The 16,179-nt window shown below is 42.5% G+C and overlaps 1 protein-coding gene across 12 annotated transcripts in view; it reads right to left on the reverse strand.

The window, feature by feature from the left end:
• Positions 1–1,098: 1,098 nt before the first annotated feature.
• LOC147030249 (histone deacetylase 4-like) overlaps positions 1,099–16,179 on the reverse strand; it is a 168,574-nt gene continuing 153,493 nt past the window's right edge. For 9 of the 12 annotated variants that reach the window (XM_085874116.1, XM_085874119.1, XM_085874118.1 and 6 more), the window contains 5 exons: positions 14,943–15,061; positions 10,529–10,662; positions 5,963–6,047; positions 5,096–5,246; positions 1,099–2,756 (listed from right to left, as the gene is read on the reverse strand). In XM_085874116.1, the coding sequence (XP_085730242.1) occupies positions 2,717–2,756; positions 5,096–5,246; positions 5,963–6,047; positions 10,529–10,662; positions 14,943–15,061 (529 nt within the window). In that variant the 3' untranslated portion in view covers positions 1,099–2,716. Of the gene's footprint in view, positions 2,757–5,095; positions 5,247–5,962; positions 6,048–10,523; positions 10,663–11,945; positions 12,049–14,942; positions 15,062–16,179 lie in introns of those variants that run through there. The other 3 variants (XR_015056279.1, XR_015056277.1, XR_015056278.1) reach the window with 2 other exon arrangements.

The raw sequence follows: 16,179 nt of genomic DNA on the forward strand, positions 1-16,179 counted from the left end.
CATCGCAAATCCCCACATTTCCCACCAAGAGCATTGCAAATATGGCAAAGAGTTACACTCAACGTCAAATTTTGAGTTACATCCACCCCTCCCACCCCCACCCATTTCGACCCCAAATCCCCCAACCTCTGGGGCATGAACCGGAAGTCAAGTCCAAAAAAATCGTTACATATTTCATTACATAAATATTGAAAAATATTTTAAAATGTGCCCGTAATTGCATTTTGCAGTACTTGACTTTTAGACTCCGTCCCCACACTGCTCTTGCACCTTCACGACATGTAATGATCATGACTACGAGTTTTGGTGAATTTTTAGGAGATAGTGTGATGGACAGACAGACAGAAAGACTACAATATCCCTGTTTTTTTTTTTTAAAGCATGGAGGTAATAAGTAGGGAAACAATAGTTTTGAGGAATTTCAAATGGCCTGTTTCCACAGGGTTGCAGGATGTTTTGCTGACAATTGCATTGCCCTCTGGTTGGTGGGACCTGGTATAATGTAAGGCTTTTCAAAGTTAACTCCGACATTGAAATGGAGATCATTAGATGGTGCACCCCATTAAGTAAAGGCACAGGTGGTGGGCGAGAGGCTCAAGGTGTGAGCTATTCTGTGCACTTTCCGTTTCAGCACCAGGCACCACCCATTAGTGTCCCATCATCCCACTGATGGCATGACATCACAATAGTTTCCATGGCTCAAACAGCATGCTCATTTGACCAAATCTTGCCACCTCTCTAGAATATAAAGATTGTCAAATCTGTTGTGAATGGGGAGTTTGGAGGAAATGGGGGCATAACCAGTTCACCGGCAAGTATGCCAATTGATCTCCTACCCCCACAAGTTGTGGCTTGTTCTTATCAAATTTTCTTATTCATTTACCTAATGTAAATGACCTCAAAAATAAGTTCTGACCGACACAGCGATAGCAATGTCTTCCGGTAACTAATGTGTATCCCATTGGTGTCTGTAACAGACGTATTTCAAAAGACCCACAAGCAAGCAAATGCAATAAGGGAGCTCACACAAAGACTGAAGCTTTTAATTTTCTTTAGCTCACAGACAAGAATTTTGAAGCTTCCACAGACAAGAAAAAGCAGTGGCTTGCAGACTTTATTTTTAAAAAATAATTGGATCCTTAAAGGTATTTTAGATATGTAGGGTACGCATACAAAATATACTCTCATTGGACATGCCTTTGTGTCTTACCAATCATCCGTTAGTCACTGTGGCTCCAGAAAGAACATTGTACAAATATATATAATTATATATATATGTCGATTTCTTAAAAGTGAAAAAGGTAATTTTTTTTTCTTTTAAACAATCAGGGTATCGATGGCACTTTTCATTTTCTGTTCAAGCGCAAGGGTGTGCGATCAGTCACACCAAACATTCAAACCTCGAAGCGGAGTGGAATTAATTGCGAAAACAAGGACGAGCTATCTCGACTCAACTCAAAACGCTTCAATCCTATTAGAGTTTCGCTAAACGGGCATGTGCGAGTATCCTATGAGCTGAACTGCCGTTCTGAATAAGCCTGTGGCTTCAAAATAGTGAGTCAGGTCCAAGTAATATTCTATACAATATATACATCACACACATACATTTGTGTGTGACTGTGACTGTGTGACACTGACACACACACACACACACACGCACACACACACACACACACACACGCACGCACACACACACACACACGCACACACACGCACACACGCACACACACACACACACACACACACACACACACACACACACACACACACACACACACAATCCTAACCGGTGTACATATCACAGCAATGCCCGACAAACAGATGTAATGTCAAGTAAAAAAAAAAATTAAACATTTTCGTGAAGGAAGTCAATAATCGCCTCACCCTCTCACATTTGCCTCACTAATTTAACATGACCTGCTGGCATGCCGAACCGCCTGCAGTACCGAAGGCTCCACCAGGAGGATTCATGCAATTTCTGGATTCCAGAGTCTTCTCAACGATGACCGTCACACATTAAACATGCTGGGAAATGGAGTCTATTACACGGAGCACCCCATTAACTCAGGTATTGGGAATGTCAGATTGTAAAAGGTGGGATCAGTTAGGATGCTAAACCTGGTGTTAACTCACCATACACACGGCTCTCACATTCAATTTTCATCTTCTCAAAGGACAATGGAGGCTTCAAGCAAAATTGGAGAGCACAGTCATACAATAACAACTTACAAACTATCACAATGGCCAAACAAAACAAGACAACAACATTGCACACAACAAACGGTTCCAAAAGCCACTAGCGAGAATCACAATTATCAATACGACGGTACAGTTTTACTTCCACTCTAAAATGGGACATCTATTAAAATGTCGAAGTACCAACAGCAGAGCCTCCCTACATGCAATGCTGTGAGACAATGTGACAACATAGGAAAATTAAAACATAGGCCGAATACAAAAACAGCTAATGACATGGGCACGGCGTCAAGGCGCCGGTGACACAAAAATGACCGATGACATCACGGCAGCACAAAATGGCCGATGGCAGGAGAGCAGCACAAAGCGCTACATTTGGCTTGGTATTATTCAGGCAGCAGGAAGCATGGCTAGTGTGTTCCAAGTTCGGCTTTTTTTATTCTTTTTTTTTTTTTAAATAAAAAGGATCTTTGCAGCTCCAACCAGTAAACAAAGAAAAGGCGACAATGTTGGTCTTTGGCTAAATGGTACCCGAGGCTTCCATGCACTCTTCTTCAGACCTGAAAAGAAAAATGAGCAAACATAAATCAAACCTGAAAAGGCTCCAAGTAAATCAAACATGCAAGAGGAAAGTGCAATACAAGTACGAAGCAAGGATGACCCAAAGGCTAGTGACCTCAGTTGAACCGGAGTGGCAGTGCAATCACCATCCAATAATACAGCAAGATATTCACAAAGGTACACCAGCCTGCTTTATTGTTCTTCCTTTTGTCAAATCAAAATGGAAGAGTAAAGTTTCTTCAGCTTAGTTATGAGAGTTACACTTCATTTGGATAAGGGGAGAGAAAAACATTTTCATTTAAATCAAAGCTGATGATGGCGAAAGCACAAATGTTTGGAAGAAAACCTTTTAAATTGAGATGCTCATCCCAATTTGGTGGAAATGGATAAACGTATGATGAGGACAAGGCAGTGGCATGCAAATAACAATTACAATATTAACAATACAGATGCTTTATAACAATACAGGGACTCGCCAGGATATTTGTCGAGGCAACGACACGCTTACCATTTGTCTCGACAGCCACACCTCCCCCTCCCCATTTGTTGAGGTGATTCCACCCCACATTTGTATAGGTGACCCCATCCCTTCATTTCTCAGCAAGCCCCACCAATTTATCTCAGCGATCCACCCCCCCACCCCCTAAATTTGTCTAGGCGACCTCACCATATTTCTGGCTCAGCGACCCTCCCACCCCATAAAATTTATCTCAACAAGCTACCCCCATTTTACTCGGTGACCCACCCCCACCATTTGGCTTGGCGATCTCACCTCCAATTTGTATACGCAACAACACACCCCCTGCATTTGTCTAGGGTTCTAGGCAGTCCCACCCCCTATTTATCCTGATGATCCACCCCATCCCTACGCACATTGAGGTGACCCAACCCACTATTTATTTTAGAAAACCTTTCAATTTTAGCTCTCATATGAGCCTCGACATTGTATACAAAAAAAGTCTCGGAGACCCTCACCCTATGTGTCTAGGTGACCCTACATCCTACTTTTTAGAGGTAAATGTAATGCCCTCTAGTGAATTCAAGTTGGTAAACCGATACATTGGATAAATGTGGTGTTGATGTAGCACGAGCATGATTGGCCAAAAGTCCTCCTGCTTCAAAGCTTCTTGTATATAATAAGCTTTAGAGTGCATCTCCCTATATGTGCAATAAAGTATAATTTTTGTAATTTAGTAAACTAGGATTTTAAATGTAGGCTGACAGGATGGCCTAAACTTAGAGGAATGCACACTCGCCTATAAGCCATATAGCCTGGGTTTGAATCTCGAACTAGCTAAAAACTGTCATCTTGGTGTTTCATTGGCAGGGTGATCCATCAATGTGTGTGTCGTCCCTCAGATGGATGTTAAACTGGGCGTCCCATCTGCTGGCATGAGTTGGTGGATGATAAAGATCCCACGGTGTCCTTTACCGAAGAGTAAGTGAGCTATCGCCGGCACCATGAACAAATTACAAATTCCTGCCCTAACTACTGCTGGGAGAGAGATTCAAACCACTCAGCATGACCCCAGGCATGGAAACCGCTTGGGCAGAACCAACACTGCATCAGAGAGTATGGTACATACGCCTCTTAAACATAAAATTTATAACAGTTTCATTGTTGCACAAAGCTGTGTGTGTCTGAGAATGAATTGTATCGATTAAAGTATATCTTGATGTCGCCAAGTACGCCCTCAGGTAACGAGTGCGGTTAGCTTGGACAGAATTCAGATTCAGGGTACAAAATTACCTTCTGGTTAAATTGGACATGAAAATGTTACGGATACATTGGAAAAACTTGTGGAACCATGCCCAAGGCTGGCTGGTTGCATTTATCGAGACCACAGGCCTTGCAGCACACCTCAAATCACAGTCAGTGTGTGGACAAACTTGGGAGCAGATGTGGACAACTTGGACTTATGGTTAAATTTGATATAAAAATGTGTTTAAACGAGACAACTTTGTCATCATGTTTAAGTCCGCTTGGGGTGTAATATTGGGGTTATGGTGCACATATGCATGCGCACACGCACGCACACACGCACACACGCACGCCATTGGAGTGTCCATTTTAACAAAGCCAACGCAATTCTTGCGTGACAAAAAAACACCCAGCTGTCACAACTCCATTCCAGGATTTCCATGAGTGACGCCTTACTCATTGGGACTGCAGAACTTCATGCACTTGCCCCATTAGCAGGAATTAAAAGTCTCTCAGAACGTAATAACCTGAGAGAAGAGAGCTTGAAAGTTTACTGTCGATACAACTCTGTAAATAACATCGAAGTTGGGGTTGAGGACTTCCAAGGCATTTTGTACATTTCCAGATGGGACTCACCTCTCGGCCTGGTCACTGTCCGCACGAGGGGCGACAGAAAGGGAGGCCATGGCAGTGACGGCTTCTGCCTCTTCACAATCATGCTGAAGTGCCTCGATTATTGAAAGGCCAATTAAAGAACTAAACCTCTTCACCCCCCTCCAAAAGTGACCTGCACGGTGGAAATCGGGGTCCAACAAACCATGGTTAGGACAACGATCAGCTGTTTAATCCTTGAAGCACTTTCTAGGTGCTTGAAACCCAATCATATTCATGAAAACATACTCACAATGCAAATATTTATCTGCAACTCAATAAATATGGAATAAAGATACCGAGATATAAACTGGGTCTAGGGTTGGGGTGGTGGGGAGGGAGTAGCTCATATATGGCCGAAGCTTGGATAAGGATTCCTCAAACAGCCAAATGAGCAGCTCGAGCTGTAGCCAATCAGTGAACTTATGAACTAAAGGTTAAAGTCATTATTGACCAACGATCCTTCTTAGTTCTCATTGAACCTCTGAAAAGGTATCACGTGTTCGAGAAGGAATGACACTATGAACAATCAGAGTGACATAGGCAAAGAATGATTAGGAACTGCAGAAGGCAAGTCAGAACTCAGTTTTCCAGCTTAAGCATCACATTTTAATTCAAATTTCATCCAAAAGTCTGAGACAAAAAGCAAATGGAACAATTAACATCAATAAATCACAAATAAGTTCATTCTAACGAGATAGGCAAACTGTGGAAGAATGTCCATTGGGAAATCTGAATTAACAAGATACCTGAATATTTAACAGGATATTTATGACAAAATAACCACAATGATGGAAAAAGTGCTGAAAACTGTCAAAATAAATAAATTAATAAACAGCGAATAAAACGAACTTTGAATTTCCACAACTCTCTCCAAAGATGCCACGACGTTTGGGTTTGGTCGCTGTCCCAGAACGGCCTTTGGAAGTGCATCGAGCTGCAGTAAGAAAAGGACAGGAAATAGTGATTCCTTCAATTCAAGCCCCAACATTACAATCTGTGAAGAGTGAATGATGGACGTGGTTCAGGCAGATCGAAAGAAAACAAGTGATGGACAAGTGACGAGCAGCGTGATGAAACGTTAAATATAAACAGAACGACGAATCGAATGCCACACTCACTCATGACAATAACAATGCTCAGGTTACTTTAGAAACCTCTTTCATGCAGCCAAATAGATAACAGTCTACAAAGATTCAAAACCATCAGAGGAGTGTCCATTGGAGACACTTCTCATATCCATGAGGTCTATCCATTACGACAGGGTGCCCTCACCTAATTATTACTGCAAGGCCTGACTCGTATGGACATGCCAATCTTCTTCTTCTTTCGGCTGCTCCCGTTCGGGGTCGCCACAGCGGATCATCCGTATGATCCGCATAGTGATTTGGCACATGTTTTACGCCAGATGCCCTTCCTGACGCAACCCTAGTCGCCTCTTACGACACAGGGATATGATACACCTATTTTAACCGGGGTATACACCGGCCCAGTGCACTGGTACTCATTTCGCCGACCTCGGAAGGATGACAGGCTGAGTCAACCCCCTGGTGTATTAATTCAGTGGCCCAACGGGGCTTGAACTCAGGACCTTTTGGATCCCAAGCCGCTGCCCTAACCACTGTGCCAACACCAGGCTCTCGTATGGACATGCTAATGCAAGTGCAAAATAAGCTTTGAGGTGTAGTATTTTAAAAGAATTTCCGACTGTGGTAAGGGACACCACCAGATGACATCACCTCCAGGGCTTTCCACATTGGTACCTTGCCACCGATGGTGCAGGAGGTTATGTTTTCACCACTGTCTGTCTGTTTGTTCATCTGTGAGCAGGATATCTCAAAAAGTTATGAACGGATTTGAATGAAAGTGGGTGGACAGGTCAGGTGTGCGACGAGGACGAATCATTTCGATTTTGGTGACGATCTGGATCCGGATACAGATACGAGAATTTTAAAAAGTGATTCTTCACGATTGAGAGATAGAGCACCATATGTCAAAAAGTTGTGGATGGGTTATGACAAAACTTGGTGGACGAGTTGTGTAGGTGACAAGAACAAGCTGATTAGATTTTGGAGGTCCAGATGCAGATCTGGCCTATGAATGGGATACAAATTGTAAACTGTTCAGCCTGGCAGAGGTATGCACTCTACCGGGTGCCATTCTAGTTTCAACATGTTAATGGCTACCATCAAGTCAATCCTTCAGAGAAATACACTGGAAATGCTCTCAAATATATCACATTAATCTCTCACGATCAATCTCAAACTACATCGCACATGCATGTGCATGGCATGCCCAAGTTGAAGTCTAAAGTATTATCTTGGTGCGTCTTGAATGGAAGCGATGTGAGGGAATCCGACTTACCGACAGCAGGACGCGATCAACATATGTGCACCATGCGAACATGTTCTACATGGAAATCTCACTCTGTGTGCTTCATGCAAATGAAAAGGTCTGCTTAATCACTCTTATCAGCCAAAAGGGCTATTTTGTGATTAATAACTATGAAGGTTCAAGGTCGATGTTGCTCTTTTCGTTGAATAAATAAATAAAAGTACCGGTAAGTATGGGAATATTGAACAAAACTTCAATTTTTTTCCAAGGCATTCCCCTGATACACTTGTACCTGCCTGTCCCATTCATGTCATCGAGCCTTGATGCCATTTGTGTCGAAATGATTGGGACAGGTATGCAGCCATCTCAGGATACGTGCCTTGAGGTTTACATTTTGTAAAGTTAATGCCATCTAGACATTATTCAGTGGTCCAAAGAGATGGAAATCACAAGGTGACAAGTCTGGACTGCAAGGAGGATAATTTTCAACTTCCACCCCGATTGCTGCAAGAGTAGCCGCGATTACATTTGCCAATGAAAGATGAGGATTACCATGCAGCAATGGTCATACCCGAGACAGCATACCTGGCTATTATCTGTGTTGCTGTGGCACTCAACAGAATACGAGTGCATTGCTCGTCTCATTTCATAACAAGGAAATGGAGTAACAGTGCATTTACACCCACTTGAGCAGAGGACCCTGAATACCAAATGAAGACAACTTGCAAATCAAGGCTGGATGCCAGACTGTAAAATGCTCATGGTTTTCCCACCTACAAGTAATTCCACTAATTAAAGTGTTAAGGTCCCAAAACACAAAATCCATTTGCACTCCAGCTGATGGATGAACCTGGAATTTCAGAGAATCAATGATTGTTTCCCCACTTGGCCTCAATGACATCCCATTGTTTAAGTTAATACGAACTGCAGCAGAAGCTCAACTTTCTGACTAAAAACTAATATAACGGCCCATTGACCTTTCAGCCGACAAGGAGAAATGCCACCCGTTGTCATTGCGCAACGATAACTTTCAACAATAAAAAGAGTAATCAGTGATTGCAGACCCTCGCCAGGACTTGTTTTGTGTGGTGTTTGTGGAGTTTTGCGTGATATATTTTGTGTGGCATTTGTGTACTGGTGTGTTACGTAATTAATAAGAGACATAACTAAAACTGCCATTTTATAACTGCTGGCAGTGATGACCGGGTACCAAGACGTCGCGGTTTGATGCAACCCCATTTTAATCGGACACCTGACCCTGACCCGTGACGTTTATTATTATTCAATTGAATTCAGAATGGGATTAAAATAAATTCAAGTCAAATCAAATGGAAGACCAAATAGGTACAGTCCTACATTGGAGTAATCAGAAGGAACCTGAACAAGCAAAAAGCAAAGATGAAGTAAGCTGAGGAGGAACCTGGATCGGATTCACATTTCAGCTGCAGCTACTCTACCATCAAACACCCATGTTCTTCATTGCACGGTCCGTGAGCCACTGGCGGCCCCTGGTGGCCTAAAGTGTGGCCCCCGACATGCGACCGACAATACACAAATGTTAAAACACCCCATCATAATCCACCATAAATGCCATCAAATTGACGCAATGGTTTCAAATGAGTGTTCCAACGCAAAGCATAAAAGAAACACAACTACTCAGGATATGGTTGCAGTATTCAAACAATTCTGCTTACAGCCCAGTTAACCACAACAAAGAAGAGTATGTGAAGGCAGGGTCTAATAGCAGCGATTATCGAGTCTTGCAGGCAGTGTGGTGGCTCTCACACTGATGTCTTATCGGCAAAAGTTTCCCCCCTCTAAAACAATTGTGAAGATCACTGCTCAAAGCAATCCAGGCACAACCAAGTGAGCCTTATTCAAAAAAATAAAAAATATATATTTTAAAATCCAGATAATTAAAAAATAATAATTCTGGCTGACAGACCATGTGTCCAATCAGGTTGAAATTTAAAACATTTATTCCCCATCACGACTGTATCATAATAATGAAGTTTCACATTGAATGATTAAGCGGTTCCAGAAAAAAAAAAAACATTACTTAATCTTTTTCTTCAATCCAATATGGCTGCCAGTCCATGCGACATCAATTAATTATTCGTGAATACCCTGGTGGTCCCAAGGCTTGGGGAACATTTGTGTGAAGTTCCATTTGATCTGTCCAGCCGTTCTGGCGAAGATTTTTTATAGGTTTCAGGGTAAATCCAAAATGGCTGCCAAACCATGTGACCTATTACATATTTGTGAACCTTTTGTTCCTCATGGATAGGCGGTCATACGTGTAAAGTTTCACCTCAATCTGTTAAGCCACTTCAGATAGGACGATTTTTGAAGGTTTTTATTTTTTTTTAACAATACGCCTGCCAAATAACATGACCGATGACATCATCAATTTTTTTTTCTGGAGACCATTTTATCCCAAGATGACCCTCAAAATTTTTCATACTGATCGGATGTAGCTTTCTACATATGTAATTATGGAATCATAATGAAGGCACCTATGACATCATAAAAAAATCATACATATTCCCCATGAGGAGTACTTGCCATTTGCCAAGTTTCAATTTTTTTCTCGGTGCGGTTTCAGAGATACAGAGGTCCAAAATGTTTTCTGTTTTTCCAAGATGGTAACCACACCACGTGACCTATGACATCTACAATTATCAATAAAACACTCTACATGAGTAGTTGCTCCTATGGTGAAAATTTCATCTCAATCCATCAAGCGGTTGTGGAGAAAAATACTAAAGTTGTGTGCGGACAAACAAATAGACAGACAGACAAATAAACAGACCCAAATGCAATACCCTCTCCTTCGACGAGGGTAATAACCATTTTATTACTTCAACAAGAACTGGGAAATAAATATGATCGACTTTAAACAACAACAACATTTGTCAGCTGAGAAAGTGAAGCAGCGAACTCACACATTTCTCCAAAACTTTATTTACTTTATAGCGACATCTTTGTTAATACAATCTTTCATGATGGTACAGCAGTGTGAGCCACAACATTATAATGGTATATGACAAAAATAAAACTATGATGTTAGCATGAGGTGGGTACCGTAACATCCAGCAGCGCCAGGACGCAGGCCTCTGTGCCATCACACAGTGCAGATGTCTCATGACCTCCTTCCAGTGCCATGATCAGGCGTCCTGAAGCCAAAGTCATGAGCTGCTGCACCAAGTGTGCATAACCTGCACAGGTATGTTTGGCAGGAGGAATAGACAAAAAACAGGCAATAAGGAACAATAAAAAGATTCTGACAAAAAAAACAAAAAAAAACTGCACATCTTCATCCCTTCATCAAAAGAGCATATTTAAATAAATAAAAAACTCATCTGGTTTACGTTTATGTGGCAAATCTGTCAAGTTTGGAAAACAACATTTATTTGGCCTAACCAGGAGCGCAACAAGACTATTCTACATGAGTAGTCAGTCGCTCCTACGGTGAAAATTTTTATCTCAATCCAAAAATTTCAAAAAATAAATATCAGAGTACGTCTATCCTCCTCTGCTCTCTCAGCCCCCAGAACCTCCCCAGCAACTCCAAGATGAACGTGTTCTTCCAGTCACCCCCTCTTGGTTAAACCTCCAAAATCCAGGCTGACTCCAGCCCTCAACTCTTCTATTCCTCACTTTTCTTGTTTGTGAAACCATCTTTCTGAGCATATTCTCTCTCATTTTTCCTCCAGAGCTTCAAGTCGGTGGTGCACCACCATGTCATGTCATCCTCCATCCCCAGCCATGATCTTTTGTACCCACAATCACCAAGTTGTTACATTTTCCTTCCCTCATCTCCATCCTCTTTTCCCATTTGCTCATTCTCGAGATTGTGAGACCCCATTGCTTCACTATCAGTATGTTGCTTTTTTGCCTTGTCGCATCTCTTTCATGAGCCTCAATCTTGAATATAAACAAACCAAAAATGCCACATAAAGCACCCTCTCTTCACCTTTGTTTTGTTACGTTTTTCTCACAAAGCAACACTTTCTAAGCCCATCGACTCATCTGAACGGATAAGGCTGTAACAGACCAAAACATTCCTGAAATGAGGCTTCAGGGGTGTACATTCATGGCAATCAGTTAGTCTTACACCAACCAAGCAACATAAGGGTGAGGTGGATGAGAGGGTACCAGAGGTATGCGTTGCATATGAATAAAGAACCGTGAAATTTTTTATACTTTTGTGTATACACGATTGAGGTTCATGGAAAAACTAGAGCCATATGTAAGGGAACAAAATGGAAAGGGGGGAACATCAGCGGTGGCAGAGAAGTGAGTGAGAAAGAGAGATCAAGGGAGGAGTGGGGGGGGACACACATGGAGGGGGTGGGGGTGAGAAGTTGCACACAATCTGAATGAAACAGCAATAGGAAGGGAATTGGGGAAGGCAGAGGTGAAACATAAAAGGTACAAACCAACCAACAACAAACAAACAGAGAGGGAGAGAGGGGAGGCAAAAAAAAATCACAATAACCTGGAAAAGGCAGTGCTTGGGAATGTAGTCATTTAGGGTAGAAGAGAACATGAGTGTGGATGGGGGAAGACTGGAGGTCATGGTGAACAGCTGTCTTGAAGTTCTGGAGGGAAGAATTGGGCTGAATAGCCTGGGGAAGTTGGTTCCACAGGCAAGAGAAAAGAGGAACAAATATGTGGAGGTGAGTAGTGAGATGAGATTTTGGGTGTTTAAGAGGGTTACTGGCAGACCGTATGCACCCCGAAGAAACCTGGGAGTGTCAGAGCGAAGAGAGAGCAGAGGGTTCAAGACCAAAAAGGGATGGTAGAATACAGAGAGACCACCAACCTGTCTGCGATGTGAAAGTAACAAGCCTAGACAGTCAGCTTAATAGAAGAAGATCTAAATGATTTTGAGGGTCTTGCTTTCCACGGCATAAATAAGTATAAGGAATGAGGCAGGGGCACCAAGCCAAAGGGGAGAGCAGTACTCCATCAAGCTGTGAATGAAAGCCTTGTAGGTAATCAAAAGTTCAGAATGACCAACAAAAGACCTTGTACGACAAAGGATGCTCAGTCGGCGGCTGGCTTTGGAAGTCATCTTGGAAATATGGTCTGCCCAAGAAAAATCATGGCTGATGGTGAGACCAAAACGTTTTAGTAACTTAACCTCTTCAAATAGTTTACTTAAGAAGATGATGGGAGGTTTTGCTAGATGGTCCTTTCAGAGAAACAGGGTCCGTGTGTGCGATTTGTGGGATTGAGACATATCCCAAGTGTTGGACCAGCTCATGATTCTATCAAGGTCTGCAGAGAGGGAAAAGGCTGCTGCCTGCATGTCTGAAGGATGAGAAATGATACTGTGGAGGGTGGAATCATCAGCAAAGAGATAGGCAAGATTTTCCAAGGAATCATAAAGATCATTGATGAAGATGAGGAATAACAGTGGATCTATGATACTGCCTTGGGGCACTCCAGCTTTGAAATGGACAGGAGATGAGAGAATCCTGTTAAGAGCCTTGCATATGCCTTAAGGTTGCCTTACATATGCCTTAAGCAGAGAGGTTTTTTTGCATTCATAGTCGAAGGTCATGGAAGAGCCAGTACATGGAATGGAGGATGACAAAATGGACGAAATAGACAAAAACAGGCCGCAACGCATACATGCATGGGGTGGACAAGATGGTTACAGAAGGAAGCTACAAGGAGGGAAAATTGGAAGGAGGAATGTGGGTAGGGATAACAAGGGTAGAAAAGATCATAGTTTTGGATTGGGGTGATCTGAGATGGTGGTGAACAGCTGTCTTGAAGACATGGAGGGAATAATGAGATTGAAGAGGATGTGGAAGTTGATTCCACAGATAGGAAAAAGAGGAATAAATGAGTGGAGGTGAGCAATGATCCTGGCTTTAGGTAGTTTCACCAGAAGGGGGTTGATGGTGGACCGTGTGAGCCATGCAGAAACCTGGGTGGGACAAAGCATGGAAAGAGCAGAGGGTGCAAGACCAGTAAGGTGGTGGTAGAAGACAGAGAGACCATGAACCTGACTGCGATGACGAAATGATAAGCCCATAGACTAAACTTCATCACTGGAGATTCAAATAATCTTAAAGGCCTTGGCTTCCACAGCATCAAGCTGAGCAAGATGTGAAGCAGGGGAAACAGTACCCCATCAAGGTGTGGATGAAGGCCTTACAGGTGGATAGGAGTTCAGGTGTGCCAAGGAAGGACTTTGTATGATGGAAGATGCCCACATTGAAATGTGGTTTGCCCAAGAGAGATCATGGCTGATCGTGAGACAAGATTTTGAATGACTGAACTTCCTCAAGAGAATCGTTAAGAAAGTAGATAGGGGGGTTTGCCAGATGGCTCTATCAGAAAGACATAGTGAGAGTGTGAGATTTGTCAGGATTATAAGACATAGTCCAAGTGTTTGACCAGCTCTTGATTTTTTTTCAAGCTTTTTCAAGCTTTTTCAAGCTTTGAAGAGAGGGAAGAGCCTGCCTGCCTGCCTGAAGGATGAGGGATGTCATTGCAGAGGGTGGAGACATCAGCAAATATATAAAGAGGATTTTCTAGAGTCAGAGAGATCATTAATGAAGATTAGGAAATAGGACTGGACCCAGAACACTGCCTTGGGGCACCTCAGGTTTGACAGGGTGAGGAGATGAAAATATTCCATTGAGTGCCACACGTTGGCTAAGAGAGTATCGAGGAAGTTGGAAAGTCATGTGTGGAGGTGGCCTTGGATGCTGTCGGCAGAGAATTTAGAGAGCAAAGCAGGATGCCAAACTGTATCAAAAGCATGATATGTGTCCAGAGAGATGGCCCTGATGTCATGTTTGAGATTGAGGGCTTCCTTCCATTGTTGGGAGAGTATCAAAAAGAAGCAACATGTTGGGAGAGTCGAAGTAACATGTCCAATATGGAATGACCATGTACAAAACCGAATTGATGAGTTCAGATCAGACCGTTGGATAAAAGGAAATATTTCATATTAACTGCAATGGTAGATTCCATTACCATGCTTATATTAAATAAAGAAAAAAAGAAGAAGTAAAAACAGCAGTCACACTCCTACAATTCACAGGCCGGTGTGCGTGTGCGTGCGCGTGCGTGCCAAGCTACTCCTACAGTTCTGGTGCGATTACATCCAGACTTACTACATAGGACCAGCATGACCCCAATTCGTGCATAGGGGTGTTTTTATCTTTCCCAGTGGTCTTGGGGGCAGGGGAGGAGATGAAAATTCTCTATGTAAATGTGTATTGTGTCACGCCTCTCCGGGTGGGAGAGGGTATTACAGTTCCTCACCCTTTACAGTGCAGTATTCCTGTCCCCACATTTTCCAATAAAGTGAGGCATTTATGCAGCAAGAGGTATTTTGAATTACATCTTTGAATAAGGATAATAACATAAGCTCTCTGGCCATCTAGTATGAAATAATGCACCTTAAAGCAGCAACTGCAATAATGCACACAATAAAGCAGCAAATGCAAAACATTGGAATAAAACCCACAATTTGGTGTGAGGTTGTATCCCCCAAGCACTGACGGGTGGCCCTTCATAGCGTCGAAACCCGCAGAAACGAGGATGAGCTCCGGTTCAAACTCGACCGCAATGGGCATCACGACCGTCCTGCCAACAATGATGCAATCCATCCTTTTCAACTAACAATCATTTACATTAGAGAGTTGAGCAAGAGAAACCTCTTTTCACTGGTAGACAATATACTGGATCATCAACAAAACGTTCATAAAACAAATGAAGACATTTGGAGGGCCACTCTGAGATCCCAGTACTTCCTCACAAGGCAGCTGACAAGTGAAATACATCCAACATCGACATTAAGAAAACAGAGAGGGGGCAATAAGGACAAACCACGATGAACAAGTTCCTGAATACCTCCTCAAGCATGTTTTGTTCTCATTCTGCATTGAATGCCAATCATTGTGGTTCTCACACATGTAGTCTCCTTTGGAGGTCCTGTCCCAATGTGCTTCCTGGTGGTTCATTCCGCATGAGATGTTTGATTTGGTCAATGAGAGTTTAAATCTGCTTCTGTCGGAATGTATGCGATATCGCCTAATTTTGCTGTTCTAAATTTTTGTATTTTGAAATTGATGGTCCACGTGAAGCACATCTCTCATCAAGCAAAGTTAACACAAGCACAAAGCTGCCCTTTTTTTGTCACACTCCATTCTTCTGTTCGTCTGTCTGTCCATTCCCTTGTAGCTTGTATATCTTGAGAATTGGACGTTGTCGGGTAACCAAACTCAGCACACATAATGGGGAACAATGAGGAGTAAAATGGGGGAGGGGGGGGTTTAGTAAATTTAGTGGGGTGGGGGAGTGTGGAGAGGGTTTCTTTATATCAGGTTTCGGGCTGTTCACGTCAACCCTATGCACTGGAGTGTTTCCAAACGTGGCTTTCATAATGGGGGCACAATGAGGGAATTGTGGTGAAAAAAAAATATTAAGTGACTGTATTAACTTTTGTAGATTTTTCAATTTAGGGGGAGGGGGGGCAATAGATTTGGAATATGGGGGAAGGGGGATCTCCAACAGCATGAGCAATCACCAACAAACTTGGTAGGGATAGTATCGGCCCCATGGGAGGTTATTGATGAAAAAAAAAACAAAAAAAACGTTATGACCTTTAATAAATTTTCAGATGTTGGGGGGTATTTGGAATACAGGGAAGGGTAATGCATTTAACTACATTAATGGACTGCAATAAAACCTTTCAAGAAAAA

This window comes from Eptatretus burgeri, chromosome 3 (genome assembly GCF_056783735.1).
Source record: "Eptatretus burgeri isolate ZD-2024b chromosome 3, Ebu_testis_v1, whole genome shotgun sequence".
Lineage (NCBI taxonomy): Eukaryota > Metazoa > Chordata > Myxini > Myxiniformes > Myxinidae > Eptatretus > Eptatretus burgeri.